The 13,474-nt window shown below is 45.3% G+C and overlaps 1 protein-coding gene across 3 annotated transcripts in view; it reads right to left on the bottom strand.

The window, feature by feature from the left end:
* OSBPL3 (oxysterol binding protein like 3) overlaps positions 1–13,474 on the bottom strand; it is a 204,927-nt gene that overhangs the window by 42,834 nt on the left and 148,619 nt on the right. For all 3 annotated transcript variants that reach the window (XM_088457858.1, XM_088457859.1, XM_088457857.1), the window contains one exon: positions 11,896–12,020. In XM_088457858.1, the coding sequence (XP_088313984.1) occupies positions 11,896–12,020 (125 nt within the window). The remainder of the gene's footprint in view (positions 1–11,895; positions 12,021–13,474) is intronic.

The raw sequence follows: 13,474 nt of genomic DNA on the forward strand, positions 1-13,474 counted from the left end.
TCAGGAAAACCTTCAATAATCCTTTGATCACATTGGATTGCGGTAAGTGTACATAGTATCGTGTCTCTTGTAGATCTGTTTTTTTTAAATAAGCAGAACATATAAAAGCAAAGCAAGAACACTTTGGGCCCCATTTAACAACAAGACATAACTCCATTAGTACTTGCTAAAGGGGTTATGTCCTCCTTTCAGTATTTAACAAACAGTGGTAAACGAAGGCCGGGTACACATCAGGTGATATATTGGACGACATATCGACCATATCGCTCAGTGTCTACCCTCAATCGTGCGTTTGTGCTGCATGTCAGATGGGACGATGATTATGGTGACTGCATGCAGGTGAATGCAGGATGGAAGGGTATATTGCGCGGTCGTATACCAGATCATGCAGTGTGTACGGTGCCCAATACATCCTTCAATCAGTTGTCGGGTTGGCTGGGATACATGTCGTTCTGATGTGTACCAGGGCTTTCAATTACTGTATTGCTTACACCATCAATAGATGGCGAGAGCAATAGGTCCCTATTGCCAGCTCCAGCGATAGGCTGCCAGCAACAGAGTGGAAGACGTCACTGGATCTCGTCTGAAGGGTAAGTAATATAGAATACCAGTGACTTATTCGTAAGTATCACTGCAATACTAAACAAAATATGCCACTGGTATGGGATGCATTCATAATACTGACCGCGGGGATTCCGGTGCTCAGAATGCCGACACCTGTCAGAATCCCGACGTCGGAAGGTAAATAGCGGGGTTAGGGGGAGGGTTAGCGTTAGGGGTTAGACACTAGGGGGAGGGTTAGGCCGTAAGGGGAGAGCGTTTAGGATGCGGGGAGGGGAAGGTTAGGTTTAGGCACTAGGGGGAGAAGTTAGGTTTAGGCACCGGGGAGGGAGAGTTAAGGTAACAGGGAGGGAGAGTGGGAGGGTTAGGATACGACCGACAGGTGTTGGTATCCTTACCCTATCGGGATGCAGGCATCGGGATTCCCGTACCCAACACACTGGTATTAAAGGTAAGTTCTTAAATGGGGCCCTTTGAATAATCTATAAAGCAGAAAAGTAAAGAAGCAGAGCAAATTATCTCTCTCTGAACAAAACACAAGCCGCTGCTTAGGGTTATCAGTTATATGAAGGTATATAGCTTCTTCCAGGTGCATATATTTGGGCTGCATTTGGGAGACACAGCTTTCAGACTACATTTATGTTTATGCAGGAAAGCTCAGAGCTAGCAAACACGGCTCCTTCTCTACTAATCCACTAAACATTACTGACATCTCTTATGCCTTTTGCATATTCCCCATGAAGTACAGAACTCTGTGAATAATTAAAGATCATAACAGTGTCACAGTGGTTAGCATTACTGCCTCACTGCACTGAAGTCATAAGTGGAATTCCTTACCAAGGCACAATATGTGTGGAGTTTGTATGTTCTTCCAGTGTTTGCGTGGGTACCCTCCAGATGCTTTGGTTCCTCCCAAAGTCCGAACGCATAATTAGGCTAGTCTAATGTATTAAATTTGCAAAAATCTAAAAACACTTTTTACACGTTGTCATTATGGGGTATTGTGTGTAGAATTTTGAGGACAAAAATTAATTTATTCCATTTTGGAATAAGACTGTAACATAACAAAATGTGGAAAAAGTGAAGCATTGTGAATACTTTCCGGATGCACTGTATATGTTTGTACATGTAGTAGGATATAAATTGTAAGCTCCACTGGGGCAGGGACTGATGCGGATGACTAAACATTCTCTGTAAATCGCTGTGTACAAGGGAGTACACTTTTAACGATGTGTACCCAGCCGACCTATCGTGCACCAGGCCCTGGCAGGGGTCCCGGCATCGGCAAGTGCAAGTGGCCCTTGCTGACGATGCATGCAGGTCCGACTGGCGATGTTGCTGACAACGCGCGGGAGCGCGCATCGTCAGTGACATTGAAGGTACACACTAGACGATGTTGCAGACATGTCATCCAATCTGGCATAAGAGGGACAGAATGCATTCAATATGCATGTAGGAAATTAAACCCCAAGTCTGTATGTGGCTGCCCCTGGAAAGGCAATGGTTACAATTGTTTGTGAAGTGTTTGGTAGGTGGAGTTTAGGGGAGGTCAGCCTACTGATGTGGTTTAGGGAAAGAATGGTATCAGTCGCTATCTGCCTTTAGATCTTGAGGTGCCCTCCCCACCAATACATGGGTTAGGCTAATTCTACCCTACTGAGGTCAGCAGCACCACCGGTCCAAGTGCCCTCTTTGTTGCGTCATTGGTGTGGGAGGTGGAAACATTGAATGGTGGTGATGGCTGGCAGCTGGCCTCCCATCCAGGCCTATGTGGAGTTGGTGCAGATGGTGATCTTGTTTAGTTGGGCCGTACTTTCTTCGCCACCATACTTTATCTGTCCTTTTCTCCTTCTTGCCCAATTATTTATTCTAAAATAAAGCTGATCTTCCTTTTCCCCATATATATGCCTCTGTGTAATTATTTTATTATAGATGTTTCACTTGCACTGGTGGGAGCGGTCACATATCAGATGATAGGGCATTTATAGGTGTGCGCTATATAAATAACTAGTAATAAATAAAATAAGCTCAGGGCCTTTTATTGGCCCTGAGCCAGGCAGCTACAGTGTGCTTTAAAGGAATCTTGCTCACTGCACCACTAGAGCACAGATACATCCGGATTAGATGAAGGTATTTCCAAGGTCCTGCAATCACTGAATAGTTATACCCGTTGTAACATCTACAGCTAAAGACCCACACACACATCTTTCGTGTAGAACAATGATCGCAGGATTTTCCATAGAGATGCAAGTCAAAGACGATCCTCAGAGATATGTCCCATTTTGACTATCATATTTATAAGATATGAATTGTAGTTATTACGTATGCTATATTTAATGTGGCGTTTAAGACACATGCAACTGAAACCTCAGGAAAGTGTAAATTTTTTAGGTTTAAATCAGTCCCAAAGTGTCTAATAAAGGCATAGAGTCACTTCTAAGATACAGAAAAGCTGCCCCTGTGTATACACTGTATATAGTTTTCTATAACTCTGTTGTAGCTTCGGTCATAATAATAAAACAACCAACCATCTTTGTAAGTCACTGAGGTCTTTCTGTAGAAGCAGCACGCCAAACACTGGGCAAGTGAGCAAGAACAACCGTTTTAACACAAGCCCTCTGTATTATAAGAAGCCTCATTGAATTCAGGAGCCACATCTGTGTGGAACAATATGCTGCCATTATACTTTGTATACTTCACTCACTTAATGGTTTTCTATGTACTGATAGAGTGGCATTTCATCGCAAAGCACTACAAATGTGTATCTTGTGCCGTTCCATACTACAAGGCTTTCTGTTACAGGGAAAGGTCATTTTATTTATTTTTTTAAATATAGAAGCAAATTTATCAAATCATTTAAAGAGGACAAGTGGAGGTGTTGTTCTTAGCAACCAGCTTCTAGCTATCCTGTATCTAGTACAGGTTGAGTCTCCCATATCCAAATATTCCGAAATACGGAATATTCCGAAATACGGAATAATTTTGGTATGACTGAGATAATGAAACCTTTGATTTTTGATGGTTCAATGTACACAAACTTTGTCTAAGGCACAAATTATTAAAAATATAGTATAAAATTACCTTTAGGCTGTGTGTATAAGGTGTATATGAAACATAAATGAATTTAATTTCTGTACACAAACTTTGCTTGGGCCACAAAATTATTGAAAATATTGTATGAAATTACCTGCCAGCTGTGTGTATAGGTGTATATTACACATAAATGCATTCTGTGTGTATATTGGGGTCCTATTCCCAAGATATTTCATTATGTTATGCAATTATTCCAAAATACGGAATATTCCGTTATCCAAAATACCCCTGGTCCCAAGCATTTTGGATATGGGAGACTCAACCTGTACATGCTATAAAATTATAGCTATAAGTTGATTGGTTGCTATGGGCAACTTCTCCACCTGTTCTCTTTAGAAAACTTGATACAGCTCCCTCATATAATATGTATCTCCAAAGAGAAAATAAGGGATACATTAGAGAGAAGGGAGTCTGCTCCCACCCTTATAACTTAAAGCTCAATAATAGAACTTATATTCCCCCATTGCTACATTAGGTGAGACAGAGTGAAATTCCCCTTTCATTCCAACTTATTTATTATAATTGTTACCAAACACAATCTAACTTTGCAAAGCACTTAAGTATTTTGTTGTCCAGGATCTGCGGTGCGCGTGAGTCCAATGTGATAGTCAATCCCAGGATTGTACCATCAGATCTTTCAGATGTGGTCTATGTACATGTATGGGTACAAACAACACAGATCTGTTTGTTAGACAGTCAGGCCGAGCAGCAACAACACCTATTGTCTAGAGCAGTGATTCCCAAACTCGGTCCTCAGGGCACCAAAAAAGGCAACGTTTTAAGGATATCCATGCTGGAGCATAGATGGTTAAATCAAATCGATTGAGCTATTAACTAAGGACCTGATTAACTACAGATTGCTATTGCGATCGCAGCTGCAATTACGCATGCAGACCCGCTGCGAAAATATTCTAATGTATGCAATCACAAAGCCAGCATAGAGACGCTCACTACAGCTTTCTCACATCCGTAATACCTCACAGTCCTGTGTATACATCTGTAACAGCAGCTACAGCTCAGCCAGCATAGAAACGCCCAGTGCTGCTTACTCACATCTGTAATACCTCACAGTCCTGTGTATACATCTGTAACATCAGCCACCGCTCAGCCAGCATAGAGACGCCCACTACAGCTTTCGCACATCAATTATACCTCACAGTCCTGTGTATACATCAGCCACCGCTCAGCCAGAATAGAGACGCCCACTACAGCTTTCACACATCCGTAATACCTCACAGTCCTGTGTATACATCTGTAACATCAGCCACTGCTCAGCCAGCATAGAGACACCCACTACAGCTTTCTCACATCCGTAATACCTCACAGTCCAGTGTATACATCAGTAACATCAGCCACCATAGAGACACCCACTACAGCTTTCTCACATCTGTAATACCTCACAGTCCTGTGTATACATCGGGAACATCAGCCACAGCTCAGCCAGAATAGAGACGAACACTACAGCTTTCTCCGATCAGTAATACCTCACAGTCCTGTGTATACATCTGTAACATCAGCCACCGCTAAGCCAAAATAGAAACGCTCACTACTGCTTTCTCACATCTGTAATACCTCGCAGTCCTGTGTATACATCGGGAACATCAGCCACCGCTCAGCCAGCATAGAGACGCCTACTACAGCTTTCTCCCATCTGTAATACCTCACAGTCCTGTGTATACATCTGTAACATCAGCCACCGCTCAGCCAGCATAGAGACGCTCACTACTGCTTTCTCACATCTGTAATACCTCGCAGTCCTGTGTATACATCGGGAACATCAGCCACCGCTCAGCCAGCATAGACGCTCACTACAGCTTTCTCAAATCCGTAATACCTCACAGTCCTGTGTATACATCTGTAACATCAGCCACTGCTCAGCCAGCATAGAGACACCCACTACAGCTTTCTCACATCAATTATACCTCACAGTCCTGTGTATACATCAGCCACCGCTCAGCCAGCATAGAGACGCCCACTACAGCTTTCACACATCCGTAATACTTCACAGTCCTGTGTATACATCTGTAACATCAGCCACTGCTCAGCCAGCATAGACGCCCACTACAGCTTTCGCACATCAGTTATACCTCACAGTCCTGTGCATACATCAGTAACATCAGCCACCATAGAGACACCCACTACAGCTTTCTCACATCTGTAATACCTCACAGTCCTGTGTATACATCAGCCACCGCTCAGCCAGCCTAGACGCCCACTACAGCTTTCGCACATCAGTTATACCTCACAGTCCTGTGTATACATCAGTAACATCAGCAACCGCTCAGCCAGCATAGAGACACCCACTACTGCTTTCTCCCATCTGTAATACCTCACAGTCCTGTGTATACATCTGTAACATCAGCTACAGCACAGCAAGGATATAAACGCTCACTACTACTTTCTTACATCTGTAATACCTCGCAGTCCTGTGTATACATCGGGAACATCAGCCACCGCTCAGCCAGCATAGAGACGCCCACTATAGCTTTCGCACATCAGGAAAACCTCACATTGCTGTGTATACATCTGTAACATCAGCCACCGCTAAGCCAGCATAGAAACGCTCACTACTGCTTTCTCACATCTGTAATACCTCGCAGTCCTGTGTATACATCGGGAACATCAGCCACCGCTCAGCCAGCATAGAGACGCCTACTACAGCTTTCTCCCATCTGTAATACCTCACAGTCCTGTGTATACATCTGTAACATCAGCCACCGCTCAGCCAGCATAGAGACACCCACTACAGCAATCTCACATCAGTTATACCTCACAGTCCTGTGTATACATCAGCCACCGCTCAGCCAGCATAGAGACGCTCACTACTGCTTTCTCACATCTGTAATACCTTGCAGTCCTGTGTATACATCGGGAACATCAGCCACCGCTCAGCCAGCATAGAAACGCTCACTACAGCTTTCTCAAATCCGTAATACCTCACAGTCCTTTGTATACATCTGTAACATCAGCCACTGCTTAGCCAGCATAGAGACGCCCACTACAGCTTTCTCACATCAGTAATACCTCACAGTCCTGTGTATACATCAGTAACATCAGCCACCGCTCAGCCAGTATAGAGACGCTCACTACTGCTTTCTCACATATGTAATACCTCACAGTCCTGTGTATACATCAGTAACATCAGCCACCGCTCAGCCAGTAGAGACGCTCACTACAGCTTTCTCACATCAGTAATACCTCACAGTCCTGTGGATACAACAGTAACATCAGCCACCGCTCAGCAAGCATAGAGACGAACACTACATCTTTCGCACATCCGTAATACCTCACAGTCCTGTGTATACATTTGTAACATCAGCCACTGCTCAGCAAGCATAGACACCCACTACAGCTTTCACACATCCGTAATACCTCACAGTCCTTTGTATACATCTGTAACATCAGCCACTGCTTAGCCAGCATAGAGACGCCCACTACAGCTTTCTCACATCTGTAATACCTCACAGTCCTGTGTGCACATCAGTAACATCAGCCACCGCTCAGCCAGCATAGAGACGCCCACTACTGCTTTCTCACATCAGTAATACCTCACAGTCCTGTGGATACATCAGTATCAGCCACCGCTCAGCCAGCATAGAGACGCCCACTACTGCTTTCTCGCATCAGTAATACCTCACAGTCCTGTGTATACATCAGTAACATCAGCCACCGCTCAACCAGTATAGAGACGCTCACTACTGCTTTCTCACATATGTAATACCTCACACTCCTGTGTATACACCTGTAACATCAGCCACCGCTCAGCCAGTAGAGACGCTCACTACAGCTTTCTCCCATCTGTAATACCTCACAGTCCTGTGTATACATCAGTAACATCAGCCACCACTCAGCAAGCATAGAGACGAACACTACACCTTTCGCACATCCGTAATACCTCACAGTCCTGTGTATACATCTGTAACATCAGCCAGCATAGACACACCGACTACAGCTTTCTCACATCAGTAATACCTCACAGTCCTGTGGATACATCAGTAACATCAGCCACCGCTCAGCCAGCATAGAGACGCCCACTACTGCTTTCTCACATCAGTAATACCTCACAGTCCTGTGTATACATCAGCCACCGCTCAGCCAGCATAGACGCCCACTACAGCTTTCGCACATCAGTTATACCTCACAGTCCTGTGTATACATCAGCAACCGCTCAGCCAGCATAGAGACACCCACTACAGCTTTCTCCTATCTGTAATACCTCACAGTCCTGTGTATACATCAGTACCATCAGCCACAACTCAGCCAGCATAGAAACGCTCACTACTGCTTTCTCACATCTGTAATACCTCACAGTCCTGTGTATACATCTGTAACATCAGCCACCGCTCAGCCAGCATAGAGACGCCCACTACAGCTTTCTCACATCAATTATACCTCACAGTCCTGTGTATACATCAGCCACCGCTCAGCCAGCATAGAGACGCCCACTACAGCTTTCACACATCCGTAATACCTCACAGTCCTGTGTATACATCTGTAACATCAGTCACAGCTCAGCCAGCATAGAGACGCCCACTACAGCTTTCTCCCATCTGTAATACCTCGCAGTCCTGTGTATACATCGGGAACATCAGCCACCGCTCAGCCAGCATAGAGACGCCCACTATAGCTTTCGCACATCAGTAATACCTCACATTCCTGTGTATACATCTGTAACATCAGCCACCGCTAAGCCAGCATAGAAACGCTCACTACAGCTTTCTCACATCTGTAATACCTCGCAGTCCTGTGTATACATCAGTAACATCAGCCACTGCTCAGCCAGCATAGAGACACCCACTACAGCTTTCTCACATCAGTTATACCTCACAGTCCTGTGTATACATCAGCCACTGCTCAGCCAGCATAGAGACGCCCACTACTGCTTTCTCACATCAGTAATACCTCGCAGTCCTGTGTATACATCAGTAACATCAGCCACCGCTCAGCCAGTATAGAGACGCTCACTACTGCTTTCTCACATATGTAATACCTCACAGTCCTGTGTATACATCTGTAACATCAGCCACCGCTCAGCCAGTAGAGACGCTCACTACAGCTTTCTCACATCCGTAATACCTCACAGTCCTTTGTATACATCTGTAACATCAGCCACTGCTTAGCCAGCATAGACGCCCACTACAGCTTTCTCACATCTGTAATACCTCACAGTCCTGTGTGCACATCAGTAACATCAGCCACCGCTCAGCCAGCATAGAGAAGCCCACTACTGCTTTCTCACATCAGTAATACCTCACAGTCCTGTGTATACATCAGTAACATCAGCCACCGCTCAGCCAGTATAGAGACGCTCACTACTGCTTTCTCACATATGTAATACCTCACATTCCTGTGTATACATAAGTAACATCAGCCACCGCTCAGCCAGTAGAGACGCTCACTACAGCTTTCTCACATCAGTAATACCTCACAGTCCTGTGGATACATCAGTAACATCAGCCACCGCTCAGCCAGCATAGAGACGCCCACTACTGCTTTCTCACATCAGTAATACCTCACAGACCTGTGTATACACCTGTAACATCAGCCACCGCTCAGCCAGTAGAGATGCTCACTACAGCTTTCTCCCATCTGTAATACCTCACAGTCCTGTGTATACATCAGTAACATCAGCCACTGCTCAGCCAGCATAGAGACACCCACTACAGCTTTCTCACATCAGTTATACCTCACAGTCCTGTGTATACATCAGGCACTGCTCAGCCAGCATAGAGACGCCCACTACTGCTTTCTCACATCAGTAATACCTCGCAGTCCTGTGTATACATCTGTAACATCAGCCACCGCTCAGCCAGTATAGAGACGCTCACTACAGCTTTCTCACATCCGTAATACCTCACAGTCCTTTGTATACATCTGTAACATCAGCCACTGCTTAGCCAGCATAGACGCCCACTACAGCTTTCTCACATCTGTAATACCTCACAGTCCTGTGTGCACATCAGTAACATCAGCCACCGCTCAGCCAGCATAGAGACGCCCACTACTGCTTTCTCACATCAGTAATACCTCACAGTCCTGTGGATACAACAGTAACATCAGCCACCGCTCAGCCAGCATAGAGACGCCCACTACTGCTTTCTCACATCAGTAATACCTCACAGTCCTGTGTATACATCAGTAACATCAGCCACCGCTCAGCCAGTATAGAGACGCTCACTACAGCTTTCTCACATCAGTAATACCTCACAGTCCTGTGGATACATCAGTAACATCAGCCACCGCTCAGCCAGCATAGAGACGCCCACTACTGCTTTCTCACACCAGTAATACCTCACAGTCCTGTGTATACATCAGTAACATCAGCCACCGCTCAGCCAGTATAGAGACGCTCACTACTGCTTTCTCACATATGTAATACCTCACAGACCTGTGTATACACCTGTAACATCAGCCACCGCTCAGCCAGTAGAGATGCTCACTACAGCTTTCTCCCATCTGTAATACCTCACAGTCCTGTGTATACATCAGTAACATCAGCCACCGCTCAGCAAGCATAGAGACGCCCACTACTGCTTTCTCACATCAGTAATACCTCACAGTCCTGTGGATACAACAGTAACATCAGCCACCGCTCAGCCAGCATAGAGAAGCCCACTACTGCTTTCTCACATCAGTAATACCTCACAGTCCTGTGTATACATCAGTAACATCAACCACCGCTCAGCCAGTATAGAGACGCTCACTACTGCTTTCTCACATATGTAATACCTCACAGTCCTGTGTATACATAAGTAACATCAGCCACCGCTCAGCCAGTAGAGACGCTCACTACAGCTTTCTCACATCAGTAATACCTCACAGTCCTGTGGATACATCAGTAACATCAGCCACCGCTCAGCCAGCATAGAGACGCCCACTACTGCTTTCTCACATCAGTAATACCTCACAGTCCTGTGTATACATCAGTAACATCAGCCACCGCTCAGCCAGTATAGAGACGCTCACTACTGCTTTCTCACATATGTAATACCTCACAGACCTGTGTATACACCTGTAACATCAGCCACCGCTCAGCCAGTAGAGATGCTCACTATAGCTTTCTCCCATCTGTAATACCTCACAGTCCTGTGTATACATCAGTAACATCAGCCACCGCTCAGCAAGCATAGAGACGAACACTACACCTTTCGCACATCCGTAATACCTTGTATTCCTGTGTATACATCGGGAACATCCAGTAACATTGGCCCCTCATGCACAATTACAACAGGTCTGACCTAACTCAGATATTGCTAACCTCGTTGCACGCACTGAGTACACAAGCTGCGTATGCCGTCGCAATGGCTAATTTATGCATGCCCATGCAACAGCGTTCAAATAGACTGGTATGCCTGTGTTTCACCAACCACTCCCCTGACACCACCTCCAAAAGCTGACGTCCTTTCCCTTGATCTGCGATGGTTTTGTATCTGCGTAGGTGATCGCAGTGCGATCGCAATGCCAACTCACGCATGTGCACCGCGGTGCATACGTAGTGCGCATCATCGGCCAATCTGCATACGCTGTTGGAGTTGCGATCCGTAATAAATCAGGCCCTAAGTCGCCTGTGCTGAGGCATGGATATCTTTAAATCCTGGACGGCAAGGATGCCTTGAGGACCTAGTTTGGGGAACCACTGGTCTAATGTAGGAAACAGATAGATAAGGGTTAAACTATTGTGATATTTGCACCATGGAAATAAATTAGTTTAAAAAAGTGATTATTCTTTTGAAATACTTAAGTATGGATCCCTCCTGCTATATGGAAATACACAATCTAGCTGTCCCATCCAGAAATTATGTGATACAAGTGAAAAGAGGAGGGAGATTTAAAGGAGGGTGCAAAAAGGGGATGTAATCACCATCCCGGCGCAGACAATGATGGCGAACAAAATCTCGTAGCCGGAATCCCAACAGCAGTCAGAATTCCGGCTCCAGAATCCAGACGGTGAGTATTAGGGTTAGAGTTAGGCTGTGGGAGGGGGGGTTAGGCTGCGGCGGATGGGGTGGATGGTTCGGGTAAGGCTGCGGGGTGGATCTTTAGGGTTAGGCTGGGTTGGGGAAGGGTTAGAATACTTACCTGCATGCGTGAGAATTACGCTGCCGAGATTCTGTCCGCCAGCATCGTCAGCGCCGGAATCGCATACCCAGATGATAAATTGCACAAACTCATACTTGAGACTAAGAGAGAGATTATACATTTTGGTGATATAAATGCCCACAGTGTTAGGATATATCTTACCGCTGATAAGGCATTCTTCAGGCCCATAATTTGTGCGGTTGGTGAAGAGTCTTGCTCCAATAACTGCTTAACCTTCTCTCGCTCAGCGAAAACTGTGCTATAAGCAGACTTCAAAGTGAAATAAGCTATAGAGAAAAAAATGAAAACATGGAAACATCTCTCAGCGACTAGAAAACATGTTACCTGCACTGCATATCCATCAGTAATGAAATGAAATAACGATATAGTCTATAAATATAACAGATATACGTAGGTGGAAGGTCGAACCCTTTTCTATATGTGTGAGATACCAATGACTGCAGCACATTTTCCGCACGACAGATGCTTAATGTTCTGAACCGCTGCTCCTCAACTGAACAGTGACTCCGTATCGCTGAAGTAAAAGAGGAAAACTATAATCCTTTTTAAATGGTCAATCAAGGACAGCGCGGGATGAGAGGAGGACAGCATTACTAGCGTGACTAAGAGAAGTGTTGATGAACTCAGTAGAACATAAGTTGCACAAAACAAATACGTACCCTATAATATTAGGGGGTGAGCACAATGTCAGAGGAGAAGGAATTATCGGAGATAAAGCAAACTTTCAAAAGGGTGTGATCTGTGCTATGTCTGCAGTCCAATGACACGCTGGGAGCGGATTGTGTGTCTGTGTCTTGACATGTGTTACAATAAACTGGTATAATTGGCACTATAGGAAAATACTTGACCTATCATTTTACTACAGAGTGGGGGATGAGCTTTCCATTTCTCCATCAAAGCCATCCATCTGTCATCCTAACCCGCTGTCCCATGCTCATTGTCTACCCTATTTGTGTCATCCCTGCCTGTCTGCCCCTCCCCTTTAGAATGTAAGCTCTGACGAGCAGGGCCCTCTTCCCTCATGTGCTTCTCCTTCCCTTACTTATACCATCATCTCCTGCATACTCCCTACAACGGCACCTAACCAATGATTTCTGCCACCCAGCTGTTTATTTAAGTGCTATGACAGCTGATGCAGCAATGTCTATAATCCGTGTACATTGTAAGTCACAGTTTTCTTGTTCTGCTGATTTGTTTATGTGCTTTGTTAGGCTCTGTGGATAACTTGTATCACCTTATAAAGGATAATGATAATAATCTATGGGTGACAGCTCTCCGATCATCCAGGTAAAAGTTTAAAATAAAATACACAGGGGCGAGGAAGAAATAAAACATACAGGACACATGCTCCTTGGCAGGTTTGTGAAGCTCTGAGTTTGATGTTAATGATCAGGGCACTAGGACACAAAATGGTGATGCAGAATTTGATACTGAAGTCAGGGGTGTATCTAGGGATCCAAGCGCCCCTGGCAATGTAATGTACTGGCGCCCCCCTACCCCCCTTATGCAGTGCCCCCAGTAGTAATCCCCCCTATGCTGCATTGCCCCCAGTAGTAGCCTCCCCTATACAGTGCACGCAGTAGTAATCCCCCCTATGCTGCATTGCCCCCAGTAGCAGCCCCCCGTATACAGTGCCCCCAGTAGTAATCCCCCCTATGCTGCATTGCCCCAAGTAGTAGTCCCCCCTATACAGTGCCAACAGTAGTAGACCCCAGTAGTA

The sequence above is a fragment of the Taudactylus pleione genome, unplaced genomic scaffold (genome assembly GCF_031769625.1).
Source record: "Taudactylus pleione unplaced genomic scaffold, aTauple2 ptg000788l, whole genome shotgun sequence".
Classification (NCBI taxonomy): domain Eukaryota; kingdom Metazoa; phylum Chordata; class Amphibia; order Anura; family Myobatrachidae; genus Taudactylus; species Taudactylus pleione.